This window comes from Sus scrofa, chromosome 18 (genome assembly GCF_054392235.1).
Source record: "Sus scrofa isolate SSC_HxYL_T2T_F1_AM1 chromosome 18, Sscrofa_HxYL_maternal_Yorkshire_Landrace_v2.0, whole genome shotgun sequence".
NCBI classification, from domain to species: Eukaryota; Metazoa; Chordata; class Mammalia; order Artiodactyla; family Suidae; genus Sus; species Sus scrofa.
This window is the reverse complement of record NC_139400.1, coordinates 51,917,280-51,932,476: the sequence shown is the minus strand read 5'-3', so window position 1 is coordinate 51,932,476 and position 15,197 is coordinate 51,917,280. Positions and strand designations below refer to the sequence as shown.

The 15,197-nt window shown below is 47.4% G+C and overlaps 1 protein-coding gene across 2 annotated transcripts in view; it reads right to left on the bottom strand.

Annotated features, from left to right (window-relative positions):
• SCRN1 (secernin 1) overlaps positions 1-15,197 on the bottom strand; it is a 62,549-nt gene that overhangs the window by 8,825 nt on the left and 38,527 nt on the right. For both annotated transcript variants that reach the window (XM_085005657.1, XM_003134812.5), the window contains 3 exons: positions 8,816-9,018; positions 7,260-7,454; positions 4,363-4,528 (listed from right to left, as the gene is read on the bottom strand). In XM_085005657.1, the coding sequence (XP_084861783.1) occupies positions 4,363-4,528; positions 7,260-7,454; positions 8,816-9,018 (564 nt within the window). The remainder of the gene's footprint in view (positions 1-4,362; positions 4,529-7,259; positions 7,455-8,815; positions 9,019-15,197) is intronic.

Sequence of the window (15,197 nt, the reverse complement as noted above, 5' to 3'; positions counted from 1 at the left end):
CGAGGAGGTCTGCTGGCACCGAACAGAGCAGCACAAAGGCTCCTGCTTGGAGGAATCTGCTAACCTTTGAACCAACCCCAAAAGAGCCCCAAACACCAGTTTCTCTCAATTGCAGGCATCCATCGCTCAGACCAGACACACGGGGAGTCACTGTAATCACACAGTCAGAGCCACATCTGGCTGAGAGCAGACCTATCCGTGAAGGGGTTTTTCTATCTAGAGGGAAAGGGAACTAGTAGTTTGGAGCATGAGACACCCTTAGGGCTGGACCCAGATCCTCCAGGGAGGTTGAAAAGTCAAAAGCACGGGGTAGGAGAGAAGGCAAAGAGAGTGTTGGGAGAACTGGGTACGAGATCGAGGGGGAGCTATTATATACAGGCCCTCAGCTCTGTGTCTGTCCCTGCAGGCTGTCACCTCCACCCCCAACCCCGACTCCTCTCCCACACCCCTACCCCCTGCACACCTCCAGGGGCTGCATTTACACAAACAGTGTCTATGGCCCAAACCTTATCTCCAATAACAAAAAGGTGCCACTTGTCACTAACACTTGAATGAACCAGATGAGCTGGTCTCAGCTGATACAATGTAGCCTGGGAGAAGAGGAACGAACGAACACACACACACACACACCCCAGGTCCTTTGCATCTCCCCAGCTCCTTGCCATTAAAATAGGTCAAACACCCTGTTTTCCTAGAACTGCCTCTATTCTGTCTCCCAGGCTAAAGTACACAGATTGATGCAACTAAAGAAATGGATTGGGAAATAGCCTTGTAATATTTAAAATGAAAAAATGTTTAATTCTCTCCTCGTGCTTTATCGATCCTGTATCTTGAGTATTTGTGTGTTTTCTCAGAGGTGGGGGCGGGGCCCTTGGTGATGAAAACAAGGAACCCTAATTCACGGTGTCCGCCAATGTCCGAGGGATAAACTCACCTGCTGTGGCCCGTTTTAAGCTATGTGATGCCACGTGACTTCCCTGAAAACAGAGCTGGGGAGAGATGCCCCCGCCAGCACCCACAGCCTCCTGCACACGACAGGACTCAGAACTTGACACAGTCTCAAAATGTGAAGCTACCTCTCTGCCCTTTCCCACAACAATTCTTTTTTGTTTTGTTTTGTTGTTTGCCTTTTCTAGGGCCACTTCCCATGGCATATGGAGGTTTCCAGGCTAGGGGTCTAATTGGAGCTCTAGCTTCCAGCCTACACCACAGCCACAGCCACAGCAATGTGGGATTCGAGCCGCGTCTACGACCCACACCACAACTCACGGCAACGCCAGATCCTTAACCCACTGAGCAAGGCCAGGGATCGAACCCGCAACCTCATGGTGCCTAGTCGGATTCGTTAACCACTGAGCCACGACAGGAACTCTGCACCACAATTGTTTACATAAGGGAAGTTTTAACAAACACTGGCTTACGCATAGGCAATGGCCTCCAAAGGTCAGAATCTGTGCGCTAAAGCCAGTTGGTACAGATGACCGAGGCACCAGCTGACTCAACAGAATGTTAATATGATGGAATCTGCCTTCTCAAGAGAATTCACGAAAGGTCTTCTGCATCTCTCCCTCTCTAACTCTGACTTTTGCATCTGCTTCCAGCTCTGAAACTTACACATCAGACGGGAGGGAGGAAAGAGGGAGGAAGGAGGAAGGAAAAAAGGGGCTGTGAGAACACGCTATTTTGAGAAAAGGATCTGTAATTAATGCAGTGAGCAAAGAAGTGCTGGAGCAAGTAGAACAATAGCAAGAAAGTGTCCTTTGGTTTCTAACATTAATTGGGAGGATAAATAACACAGCCTCCTCTGATCATAATCTTTTGCAAGTCCAATGCTCGGAAACTATTTCCTGCAAATATCTCTCTAATATTTTTAGCATTAGCAGAAGCTAGTTAAAACATCCCCAATTTTATTATCTACAAACCCAAGAGTAGGTAATTACGCTTCCTGCTGAAAAAAATACAAAATGTTGAGCATGCCCAATTACAGAGAAACACCAAAATGTTGAATAGGAGAGGAAAAAAAATTTTATAAGACAATTCTGTAGTCACAGTAGGAAATGTAGCTCATTTAACCATAGAAAAGAAAAATGAATGTCTTCCAGGAAGCCCTTAATATCCTTTTCAATTAATTTAAGCATGAATAATTTTCTTTTAAAATTACTTGAAATTTTTCAATTGTAGATGTTAGAAGGCTATTTTCTAGCTCATTTTCAGAACTGCTCTAGGCTGTGTACTTTAGCCCAGGAAACAGAATCGCTTTATCTTCATGTCCTTGCATCCCGAAGCCCTATCTCTAAGCACAGTTAGACCAGGTATCTGGACATTGGGGACCAAGGCAGGTGTGTGTGTGTGTGTGTGTGTGTGTGTGTGTGTGTGTGTGTGTTCCTCAGTTCAACCCTCTACTTTAAAGGCTCCTGTCCCCTAAAGAACAATGTCCAATGACCTTGGCAGAGCATTTGAGACACTTTCAAGTGGGGCTCTCTATGGGCTGGCAGAGAGTGGTCAGGTCAGGGTTCACCAGGGTTGAGGGGGGGTCCAGACATCAGGGAGAGGAAAGGAAAGCTCCAGATCTGTTGGACCAAAAAGAGGGGTGGGAGGGGAACCATGGAACCAAGGGTTCAGGACTGGGAGATAAAATCAGGAGAAAGCAGCAAGGGTCAAACAAATGGCATGTCCTGAAGGGTTGTCTGGAATGCTGCTGGGCAGCTGAGGCTTGCTGGCAGAAGCCAGTCGTGGTCTTAGGCCAGGCGTGTGTATTTGGGAGGGGGGTGGGGGAGGAAGGTGCAGGATATATGGAAACAAACTACAACAGGATGCACAGTTGCAACAGGTGCCATGCTGCTTCATGCCTCTCTGCCTTTGCACATGCTGTTCCCTCTACCCAGAATGTCATTCCTGCTTTTAGCACCTAACAAATGCCTCTTTTCACAAGACCCAGCGCTCAAGAGTTCCTCCCCTGTGACGCTTCCCTCTCTGTCTCCTTCATGCCACCTCTTCTCTTGGACACACTCTGTCTCTAGTACCCAACAAGCATAATATTTGGTGCACAGCAGGTGCCTAATAAGTGCTTGCTGAATGAATAAATGACTGAACGAAAAAGTAAGCACAGTTAATACTGAATTCAATACGTCTTGCTAGAAACATCTACTGATGTTGGCCAAAGGGTCAGGAAAGGTACTTGGATTCTCCCCTGAGTCATCTAAGAAACAGTCCCTAGCTGGACACCATCACTGTCGCACATTCCTGAAACAATGAGAGGAAAGTAAATATTTTCAGCTGGAAAGGGAATGAAACCAAACAGCTACGGATTCCCTGGCAGCAAAGTCAAAGATCTGACACCCAATATTCACACAATGATGATGGTTCTCAGCCAACGGAACACCTGAAAGATACCAGAAAACTACCAGAATGGGCAGTGTTCTAGAACTTTCCAGTCCGAGGATCAGACTTCCCTGACAGATTCCTAAGCCTACATTAAAGATTCTGATACAACAGGTTTGGGCCAAGGCTAAAGTTTTCAAAAACACGCCTAAGTGACTCTGATAATGAACAGATTTAGAAATCACTGGATGGTTGTGCCCAAGCTACTGATGTGATTTGTGGGGCATGTGACTGAACATTACCAAGGACAAGGGCTGCTGTCTGTCTGCTAGATCAGAGATGGTCTTAGTAAATAATAGTTAAACCCACTATGCATTTACTTGGATTACTGTATTTAATCCTCCCAACAAGCACACAGAAGTAGGGGCTGGTATTATGTCCACTGCACAGGACAGATACTGAAGCTTGGAGAGGTTAAGGGACTTACCAGCTGCTAAGTGACAGCAAGGGAATTCAGTTCCTAGCAGTTTATTTCAGAGGCTGTGTTCTCAACTACTGTGCAGTACAACCCCTTTGCTGAGCGAATGGGCAGAAAGCAACTCCCTAAAACACCATGTCTTCAAGAACAGGCCAGTGAATTTGAAATTGCTTCACTGTGCATTGTGTCTGGACCATTTTGTCCTCTAACTCGTAGGAACTGGCTGTTTTGATCAAGCTTGGGCATTCCTGTATCCCTCTGTCTCAGTAGGTCTTATTTAATCTTTGCATCCCTCCTATATAGCACAAGGCCTGGCCTATAAGATATATTAATACATATGTGTTGAATTTAAAACAATGTGATTCCACGACTGGGAGGAACACTATGTGACCAAAGCCAAGGACTTCCGTTCATCAAAGCTCTCTGTGCTGCACTGGCCAGAGTGAGATGGATTAAAAAAAGCGATTCAGCTCTACAGATGGCGGTACAGGAACTCAGTTGGGATTGCTGGATGGGCTCTTGAGGGAAGCACATGCCGCCTGCGTGACTGTGTTCAGACAAACCTGGAAGGATCGGGGGTCCCAGTGAAGTAGTGAATGCATGGCGAGCTTCTGTTTTGAGGCAGAACAGACACTACACTGGCTGTGGTAAGGAAAGACTCGGAGTCTATACAGACTCCACTGGCTTTGTCCCGTAAGATGTCGATCATAGTCTGCACAGTGATGCTTTCTGTGAAGAAAAAAGAGAGAGAGGGGAGGCAAACTGCTACACAAAATCCACCAATCCTTTCCCTTTTGAGGGAAATTATAGCTGGGAACAGAACTGCCCAAACAAGGACTACATTTCCCAGCTTCCTTTGGGGCTAGGTGTGGCCACATGATAGATCCTGACCAATGAGAGGTGAGCAGAAATGATGTATAACTTCCCCCTCACATCCATGAAGAGGAATGCTTGTTTTTCACTTTCCCCCCTCCCCTCCCGCTGGCTGGGAGATGCCAGTGAGTGGACTGCAAAAGGAAGTCATGTGTTGAGGCAGAACAACCCACTGGCCCTGAACTGTCCATGTAATCTGGAATACAAACATGGAAGAGAGGGAGTTCTCGTCGTGGCACAGTGGAAACAAATCCAACTAGGAACCATGAGGTTGCAGGTTCGATCCCTGGCCTTACTCAGTGGGTTAAGGATCTGGCACTGCTGTGAGCTGTGCTGTAGGTCACAGATCCAGCTCGGATCTAGGGTTGCTGTGGCTCTGGCATAGGCTGGCAGCAATGGCTCCAATTAGACCCCTAGCTTGGGCGCTTCCATATGCCACAGGTGTGGCCCTAAAAGGACAAAAGAAAAAAGACCAAAAATAAATAAATAAATAAAAGGAAGAGAAATAAATTTCCATTTTCTTTAAGCCACATTATTTTAGGGTCTCTTTGTTACAGCACTTAGCAATTCCTCAACTAGTACAATATGCAGTAGAACGATATTCATAAGAAAGTACACAGTTGAGGGAGGTCACCAAGCAAGCTCTCTGGTGGAGTCTTGCTGGGTACAGTCAGTCCTGTATTTGGAGGATGACTTCTCTGCAGTGGGAAATATGCACAGAGAAGTGTCTAGGATATTTAGAGCCATTAGCACTATTGGCTCTGAGTTCAGATATATGGACTAACAAATCTTTCTGCACCACAGAATCTTAGTTCTACATTTTCTTCCTCTGTTTACAGTTCATTGAAACACTATCCTTTCAGTCTGTGTTCACAGAGGTCACATCAGAGCACCACACAGAGTAAAGGTGCCTTAAGCTTCACTGGCACAATACATACCCTCTTTGTAAATCTATGAATAACACGTCACACCCAAAAAATATTAACAGTAAGTCCTTGAGTCCTTCAACAACCCAGCATTCAAATTACTTCATTATCTCATAGATGAGTTTATTGATGTAGACCAGGATACATCAGGCTGATAATGTCTCTTAAATCTCCTTTAATTACTACCTTTCATTTTCCCCCCTTGCATTTTACTTGTTGGGCCATTTCTCCTGAAGAGTTTCCCACAGTCTGGACTTTGCAGATGGCATTACTATGTTCATCCATCCTCTGTATTTCTGGTAAACTAATAGCTAGATCCAGAAGCTTCATTGGATTTAGGTTTGATATTTTGACAGGGCTCCTTCACAATTGGTGCTGTATACTTTTATCAAGCTAGGGTTTTTTTAATTAAAACCTTTTAGAGTTTTTAAGTTCCTGTTTTAAATGGATATCTTCCTACCCAGAATGTATTAGTTATACTCTATAGCAAAAGTCCTAAGTGTTCTTCTAGATTAAGAGTCAGACACCATTTTCTTAAAGAACAAGTCAGGAAATAGTTTAGGTTTATGGGCCATATAATTTCTGCTGTAACTTACCTGTTGCTCAGCTCTGCCATATAGCAGGGAAGCAGTCATAAACAATAAGAAAATAAATGAGTGTGGCTATATGTTCAACGAAACTGTATTGACAAAACTAGGAGCTGCTAATAGGTTAGTTTTCTAGCTCCTGTTCTAAATGACCAAAGGTTTGACTTACAAAACACACATCTCAGAGTTCCCATCGTGGCACAGCAGAAATGAACCCGACAAGGAACCATGAGGTTGTGAGGTTTGATCTCTGGCCTCGCTCAGTGGGTTAAGGATCTGGCGTTGCCGTGAGCTGTGGCATAGGTTGCAGACGTGGCTCGGATCTGGTGTTTCTATGGCTCTGGTGTAGGCCAGCAGCTGTAGCTCTGATTAGACCCCTAGCCTGGGAATCTCCATATGCTGAGGGTGCAGCCTTAAAAAAACAAAAACAAAAAACAAAAAACAAACAAACAAAGAAAACCCACACATCTCACTAGCAAATATAAAAGGTGGCCACTGTGGTTTGTGTGGAAGCATTTTCCATTTAGGCACAAAAGTAACAAGCTATCCAGTCACTACATTTACCTAAATAGAGATTCTGAGTAACTGGGTAGAAGATGGAGGGCTTGTGAAGAGAATTCACTTTAACGATTTGGCTCAACAAATGTTCATGGAACAAAGAACCATAACAGGCTTCACAAGAGGATCCTAAGATGAATAAAAGACAGCATCCCTGCTGTCAAGACCCAGCCTTCTAAAGGGAGAGGAAAATACAGCGAGAAGATAGGTCAAATATACAAATGCTGAGGTTCAAGCGAGGCTGCAATAAGTATCACAAAGACGCTTTAATGGCATCCGTGTTTAAAAGAGAAATAGAAGCAGGAAACATCCACAGATGAGGAAGCATCATGTAAAAATGCAAGTTGCCGTCTTGGCTGCACAGCAGGGACTTTAGCACAAGTTGGTCTCTGTGTACAAGGTCTATTCCCTACTCTTCCGCTTTGCTCATTCTCCTCTAAGTTCAAACAAGGTCTCTGAAAGAGCTGCAAGATAAAGGGTCTGAGAAGGAGAATTGGAAGGGATATACTAACTCACCTTCCTGCTTTTCCAAGCTGTCTTTGCCTGAACAGCAGGCTAGATGGTCATCAGATGGAGAAAAAACGTCAGAAAAATTGAACTCGTCCTCTCCCGTCCACCAGCCTTGACTCTGAGCATAACTCCTGAGTTCAGGGTGCTCTGCGTCGATCTTAGTCGTGAGTGACAGCTGATTGCAAACGCACCTGACTCCCTCTGTAGAGAGTGCAAAGCCCAATTACATAAGAATAGACTTATAAAGACATGGGGAGGGGGGATAAGTTAGGAGTGTGGGATTAACATATACCCACTACTATACACAAAATAAATAATCAACAAGGACCTACTGTAGAGCACAGGGACCCCTACTCAACATCCTTTAATGCCCTATATGGGAAAAGAATCTGAGAAAGAATGAATATATGCGTATGTATAACTGAATCATTTTGCTATATACCTGAAACCAACACATTGTAAATCAACTATATGCCAATAAATTTTTTTTAAAAATCAAGAAATGGAAATTACAGGGCATCTCTCTACTGCAAGTTGCCTTTAACTACAGGGAGAAATCGATTCCATTTTTGAAGAAACAGATGATCCTTGGTCCTCTATTAATCTCTTTCAGAAGGTTTGACCAGTCCTGACTCATTTTATCATATTTTAAATGAGCAACAGTCACTTAATCTGGCTAATACAACCCCAAGCCTTCACTACTTACAAGGAAAGTGAAAGCTCTGGAAGAGGCGCTGTGCTACTTAAAAATGTCACAGCTCTAGAGACTCCTCCTCCCCAATTTAGTCGCGCTCCACCTGAAGGAACAGTTTGCACCAACTACCATCCTAAATACAGAGGTCTTTTTTCCTTTCTTTTCTTTTTTTTCCCTTTTTAAGGGCCCCACCTGCAGCATATGGAGGCCCCCAGGCTAGGAGTCGAACTGGAGCTACAGCTGCCAGCCTACACCACAGCCACAGCAAGGTGGGATCCGAGCCATGTCTGCGACCTGCACCACAGCTCAAGCCAATGCTGGATCCTTAACCCACTGAACGAGGCCAGGGATTGAACCTGCCTCCTCATGGATACCAGTCTGATGCATTTCCGCTGAACCACAACGGGAACTCCTGGATGTTTTTTTTAAAACATAACATAAACAAAATAAAATACTTTGTCCACTCAGTTTTTTTCAGGTCTCCACATTTAGGAAAAACACAGTAGTCCTGATAACTAATTGTTTTCAAATAGTGGAATGTGCCTGCAAATATCTGTGTGTCTAGGTGTGTGTGTGAGCGTTTAAGACCCTGCGGGGCTTTGTTTCTATAACTGAGAATTGGGTCCTGCCCGGAGGCAAAGAGTCCATAGGAAATGTCAGGAGTGCACTTTTCCAGCAATGACAGGCTTCGCTGCAGGCTCAGGACATTGCACATTCCTCTCTAGAAGCAGAAGCCCAGAAAGGAGAGGCACAAGCTTAAAGATAAAGCCCAGAGAGGCTTTGCAAGAGCAACCTGAATTCTGCAGGTCCAGGAAGCATGGCCTCCGCCCTCCTGTCCTCGAAATGGTCCCCTGCCACCTGCACTCACCCGTGATTTTCTCCGCAGCCCAGTACTTCCCCACGGTCTCCAGCACCCAGGCTTCCTCGCAGTCCACGATCAGATACGCACTTTGGAAGCTGTGGCAGGAGCCTGCATCTTCGTAATAATTCCCGCCTTGTCCGTGTTCCTCCAGCAAGGCGACGATGACATCCAAGGCTTCTTTAGCTGTTGCGCTTCTCTCTAAACCAAGCCTGCAGGAAGACAACCGCAAGCACATGGCTGTCAGTTCGCCCCACCTGAGTAGCACCCTGGGGACCAAAGGCCGGGACGAGGCCAAGTTAGGAAGATACGCCAACGTGGGCATCTATGTAAGACACACAGGCCAATACGCGACCAGATGAATAGCGTCTAAACTCGGAATGCACAGCTCTCGCACACTGGCTTCAAAATCACGGGGGTGTTTTCCATCTTTGGACACCTCCCCCTTCTACACAGAGAGTCAGGAGCCCAGTGTCTTCATCCTCTTGAAGGGCAGTTCAGGAGGAGTTCCCATCGTGGCGCAGCAGAAACGAATCCGACTAGAAACCATGAGGTTGCGGGTTCGATCCCTGCCCTCCCTCAGTGGGTTAAGGACCCGGCGTTGCCGTGAGCTGTGATGTAGGTCCCAGACGCAGCTTGGATCCCACCTTGCTGTGGCTGTGGTGTAGGCCAGTAGCTGTATCTCCAATTCAACGCCTAGCCAGGGAACCACCACACGCCGCAGGAGCAGCCCTAAAAACCAAAAAGCAAAAAAAAAAAACAAAGCCCGTTCAGACACCTTTTTCTCTTTTCTGAGTCCCCTGGAACTGGCCAGCTCAGCTCCAGCTCTTAGAGGGACCCCCTCTCTGTGGCTTGTTCTCCCTCCTGCCTCTGGGCAAAAGGCAATGTGTGCCCAGTCCAGCCTTGACTGCTATTACTTTACACCAGGTGGCTTGGTTAGTTGGTAACAGACGTGTTCCGCAGCCAGCTCTTGCCCCCGCACACATAATTCACGTACAATCTCATGAGGGGTGGGTGGCTGGTTAGGGCACGATCAATCGTTTTTCTACATATTTTTCCTCCTACCTATCAGCCCACCTCTGCTGGTGGGACTTTCAGCTTCAATCATCCAAAAGGACATGCTTCTCCCACAGTGACACAGCATCTCCTATCAACAGACCCCTTAACACGGGCACAGACACTGCCCTCTGGGTGACCTTGGGCAAGTTACATAATATATTTGAACTTCACCTTTATGTCACCTCTAAAAGAAATACCAAAAGAAAATAAGAAAATAAAAAATGAAAGAAGTACCTACATCACTGAGTACTATGAGGATGGTTTTACGAAATAATGAACATGAAAACACCTAGGGCTGGTGCCCACAACCCAAGCACATGATCGGGAAGTTTCCAGAGGGAGCACAGCGTGGCACAAAAACAAATGACTCAGAAGTAAAGAGACCTCATCTCTAATTCTAGTTCTGCCACCCACGGCCAGTACAATCGTAATGTAACCTTTCTGGACCTTGACAGTCTCATCTATAAAGTGAAAGATGCTCAGTAAATGTCTCTTCATTCAAATTGGAATTCTGCTGGCAGGAGCATGGAGTCTTAGAGGCGATGGAGGCTGCCAGGATGGCAGCACAGCTCAGCTCTGGGTGTGTTTTCCACCTGAGATGCCATCATTATTAAAATTCGCCCAGCTTTCTTTCTGGAGGGACATTTCGCTGGGCTGCCCGGGAGAAGAAAAGAGGACGCGATTCCATGCCCCGGACTTATCCTTGCCACAGGCTTATTTTCATAAATAATTATGTATCAATTCATCTGGCGTTTCTCAGTTTAAGCTTATTTAGGAAGCCTTGGTGACAAGGTGATGCATTGAGAAGCTGAAGCCGGAGACGCTAGGGGAGGGATAAAAGAAAGAACTCATTAAAAGACAGAATTAAGAGGGCTTCCTATCGGTCAGGGCCTTCTTCTCCGAAGAGGAGTGGCGGACACAAGCGCTCACCTTACCTTGAGGACACAGAACAAAAGAGCATATGCTCCGAGGACCTCTCACAGCCCGGGCTGGGCACACAGGAGGGCCCCTTCCTCCTCTCTAGAGGTCCCTGGTGGCCCCTGATCACACGGCCCTGTGCTTATTCCTAACCCTGCCCTCAGGGCCTTTGCAGGGCCCATGCAAGCACATGCCAGGAGCCTGTGAACACCCCTCCAGGGGCAACAGCTCACCTCTGGCCGTAGTGACTTCTCTTCTGCGGTTTCTAACTCACTCTCTTGCTGTTCTGCCAGTGTGCGGCCCACGCTGAGATTCCCAACACCCCCCACCCCCGCCGTGCCCTCCCACACTGACTTTGGTGCCCTCAGAGCATGGTGTCTGCAGTGGGACCTCAGCCCTCATCCATCAACACAATTCTGATGCTACCCCTCCAGGTCTCTGTGGCAAAGATACACGTTAGTCTCACCTGACCCCTCCCACATGGTCTCCCTGCCACTCCGGGAACACAAGGCCCCTGCCAGGGCTGTGATGGACAGAGGGGTCACACCCCCTCCACCAGTGACTCACGGGGACAGATGCACCAGGCTGCAGAGATCCAGGCCACGAGTCACACGACATCAAGGGACCTATTCTAAAGCCATTCACGACAGTGTCACCTCCTAGAGGAGGCAGATTCATAAGAACAGAGCCTTGCCGGCGCCCCCACCTACTTTTCCTTTGGGTGCTAGACCACGTGACGCCCTTGACTGGAGCAGGAAAAGGGATGAGATGAAAGGGGCCAAGGTCAGTGTCTTGCTCTGACATCCACCTGTGGCGCCGTTCAGTTTCTTCCAAAGTGGGTGGCTGGTCTGGGTTTTTCTGGGTCTTGGAGTGAGAGGCTCCCAAATTCAGGTCCTTATTTTTTTCATACAAAATCCTGAAGAAAATCCCGACTTGGGATTTTCAAATAGTGTCATTTTTACGCACAGGAGTCACTGCGTAGACACCAGCCAAGGGCTTCTGTAGATAAAGGGCAGTGGAGTAAGTATCTGACAGGCCGTAACTTGAGTCCACTGCCTTTTGCCTTTATTACGTGAAAGCTTTGAATTACGCGACCAGTGATGCGGGTTTTATTTTGTATTTGCCACCTTTGCCATTAGCAATAATTACTGCCCTCCTTATGGAACCTCCTGTATCTGGACCTTAGCAAATGCAAAGTTTCCTCTCAGTCTGCCCTGCCACCCTTCGGGTACACTTAGAAGTTAATTTCCTTTTTCACAGATGATATGATTTCTTACTGTTTTAAATTGGAACGTGTCTTGCCTCATGAAGCTTTAATTTTTTTTTTTTTTGTCTTTTTAGGGTCCCACCCAAGGCATATGGAGGTTCCCAGGCTCGTGGTCGAATCAGAGTTGCAGCTGCTGGCCTACACCACAGCAGTGTGGTATTCAAGCCGCATTTGCAACATACACCCCTGCTCACGGCAATGCCAGATCCTAAATCCACTGAGCAAGAAGGCCAGGGATCGAATCCACACCCTCATGGATGCTAGTCAGATTCCTTTCCCCTGAGCCACGACGGGAGCTCCATGAAGCTTGAAATTATTATTTTAAGTTCCTCCCCGATGAAGTGTTGTCACCTAACATTGGCCCAGAATTGTGCTGAGCTCACTGTGCCCATGTCTGAACGGTTAACGCAGCTCACCAAGGAAGACAGTACCCTTCTGCACCTCCCCTGATGAAAGCCTCTGTGCTTGGGGACTCTGTTTGCTTCTTTTTTGCTTTTCTCTTTTTCGGGCCACACCCACCACACATGGAAGTTCCCAGCCTCGGAGTCGAATCGGAGCTGAAGCTGCCGGCCTACGCCACAGCCAGAGCAATGTGGGATCTGAGCTGCATCTGTGTGCGGACCTACACCACAGCTCACAGCAACGCCGGATCCTTAACCCCCTGAGAGAGGCCAGGGCTCGAACCCGCATCTGCACGGAGACAATGTTGAGTCCTTAAGCTGCTGAGCCACAACAGGAACTCTGCCTGTCTTTTCGACACCTGTGCCTCCATTGATAAGGGAGACCCCTGTGCCTTTGTGTCCCAGCTGAAGTAAAACTAGGTTATAACTAGATTTACTGTGGCTATACAATCACTGCTCTGGGGAAAGTCACACAATTAGTCAAGTCCCCTCCCCTTTTAGGGACGAGCCTGGTGCTGCCACAGGGAGGCAGATGCACATACCCCTCCTTCTTTTCCCGCACATCAAGGGGTCTGCAAGGCTTCCCGCGGTTCATGATTTTGTGGGTGCTGAATGATTCCCCGCCTCCAGCCAGAAGGTGGAGGGCAGGTGGGAAAGAAGTGGACATTCAGGCTGCACTGATTTGGGGGAAGGGTTGCAAAACCTTTGGACTAACCTCTGCCTCTTGGTGGCCAGAGCTTCCTGGCTGCAGGAGAGGAGAAGTGACATGGGATCTAGTTGGGGAGGCGAGGGTAGCCTCCCTGAGGAGAGCGGCCCTGGGATGCCAGGCTCTGGCACCTTCCAGCTCTGAAGCCTCAAGCAAGTCCCTTGGCCTCCCTACGCCCCAGTTCCCTGTCCACCAAACAGAGGCAATCAGGCCCACTTCACTGGGTTTGGGGGAGAGTTAAATGAAATGCTTTTTGCAAACCTCATCATATGATGGTGTTCGGGAAAAGGCAACTCTAATTACACACGTTCTTTCCTCCTAAAGCTAGGCTTTTGGCATAAACATCACTGCAAATGAAAGAGAAAAACAGTATTGCTTAAGGCTTGCTTTCAGACAGCAAGCCTCTAGGAAACACAAATTATACTTTTATCTTAAACGCAGTGCCTATTACAGTGCTACCAGTGTTGATTTCTGTCCCTCTGAACTGAGGCTGGATTTGACGTGCTGTTGGAAAGCACAAAGAATCAGAATCCAAAGAGGGGCAGCCACCAGGTTCATTGAATAATCCACCTCAGGTCTGGGAGGCACGAGAACCGGAGTGTAACAGGCAAGAGCCCTGCTCTCCCAGCAGCTGTCCGGGGGCCAGGGAGGAAGTGGCTTCCAAGCACAGAGGACAAGCGAGGAGTGGTCCCTCCTGCAGCAAGACCTAGGAAATACTGAGGCCGAGTTGAGAGCCAACCGAAAGAAGGATTCCGCCGGAGCACTGGTCCCCCACACCCCCGTCGGAATCACCCGGAGGGCGTGTTCACAAACGGATGGCTGGTCCCACCGCCAGAGCTTCTGATTCAGGAGGTCTGTGCTGGGGACCCAGAATTTATACTTCTAACCAGTTCCCAGGTGCTACCTGAGTTACCGCATCACCAACCACATGTGGAGACACCCCCCCCACCCCTACTCTGGAACCTTGTCCCTCAAACAGTGCTCTGTGGATTCCCAGCGCCCGTCGCCTGGGGGGTCTCTTAGACATTGATCTAGGAGGGCTTCTGGCTCGGGGGCCACGTTCAGGATTCGGTTGGGATGAGATGGCCCCTTCGTGTCTGACTGTGCCTGGCCAAACTGACCCCAGCTGTGTCAAGGTGAGACCTTGAACTCCAAAGAGCCACTCAGGGTGCCGATGCCTGCAGCAGCGTCCTCTTCACCCATCTTGTTATGGAAATAGCTGGACACAGTTGGCCAGGGAAGGAGTTCAATGGCTACAGTTAAATGCACCCTGTCATCTACTCCCGACACGGAGTCCTGTCTCAGACCTTGGTAACTATCACAACCCCAATTACGTGCCAAATATATCTTTCTCTGTCTACATCCCTCAGCCTTCTAGATCAAGGTCAAATGCCTCTCCTTCTAGAAGCTTCCCCAGACGAATGTGGTCTGTTGTTATCTCTGAACACCCAGCAGTGTTCTCTGAGGGCCATAGTCTAGGATTCTCCGCCACGCATGTGGCTACAAATCTCAGATGACCTGATACACATCTCTCCTTCTGTCATCTTACATTGGTCTGAAAATGGTGCACTGCTCAATTTGCTTCTCCCTGCAACCAGACTAAAATCTCTTTGAAGTTTTTGAGCTTCTTCATGAGTCCAGAGTCAGGCACAAAGCAGATATTCACTAACGCCCCTTGCTTTATAGGCTGATGATCTTGAAAAGCTACCTCAGAGGCTTTGAAGCAAGAAAGAAACATTCTCTTGCGTTGTCCCTTAGAAATCAACAGTGAAAATGGTGATATTTGACAGTTCTATAAACACCCTCCCATAAATACAATGATAACTCAAAGTGCAAGGCTATAAATGAGGCACAAAAGGGGCATTATTTTTCATTAACGCTTCATTTTCAGGCTTTCTCTTAAGCATGGAGGTAAAGTTACCAGAGCAGCTGTCAAAACACAGGCTCAAAACTTGCTGTTATTCTATCCATTTCATCCTGTTGATCAAGAGAAAACTGATTATAAATATGAGGCCTCGTCCTCCTTTTTTCCAGCTCAGG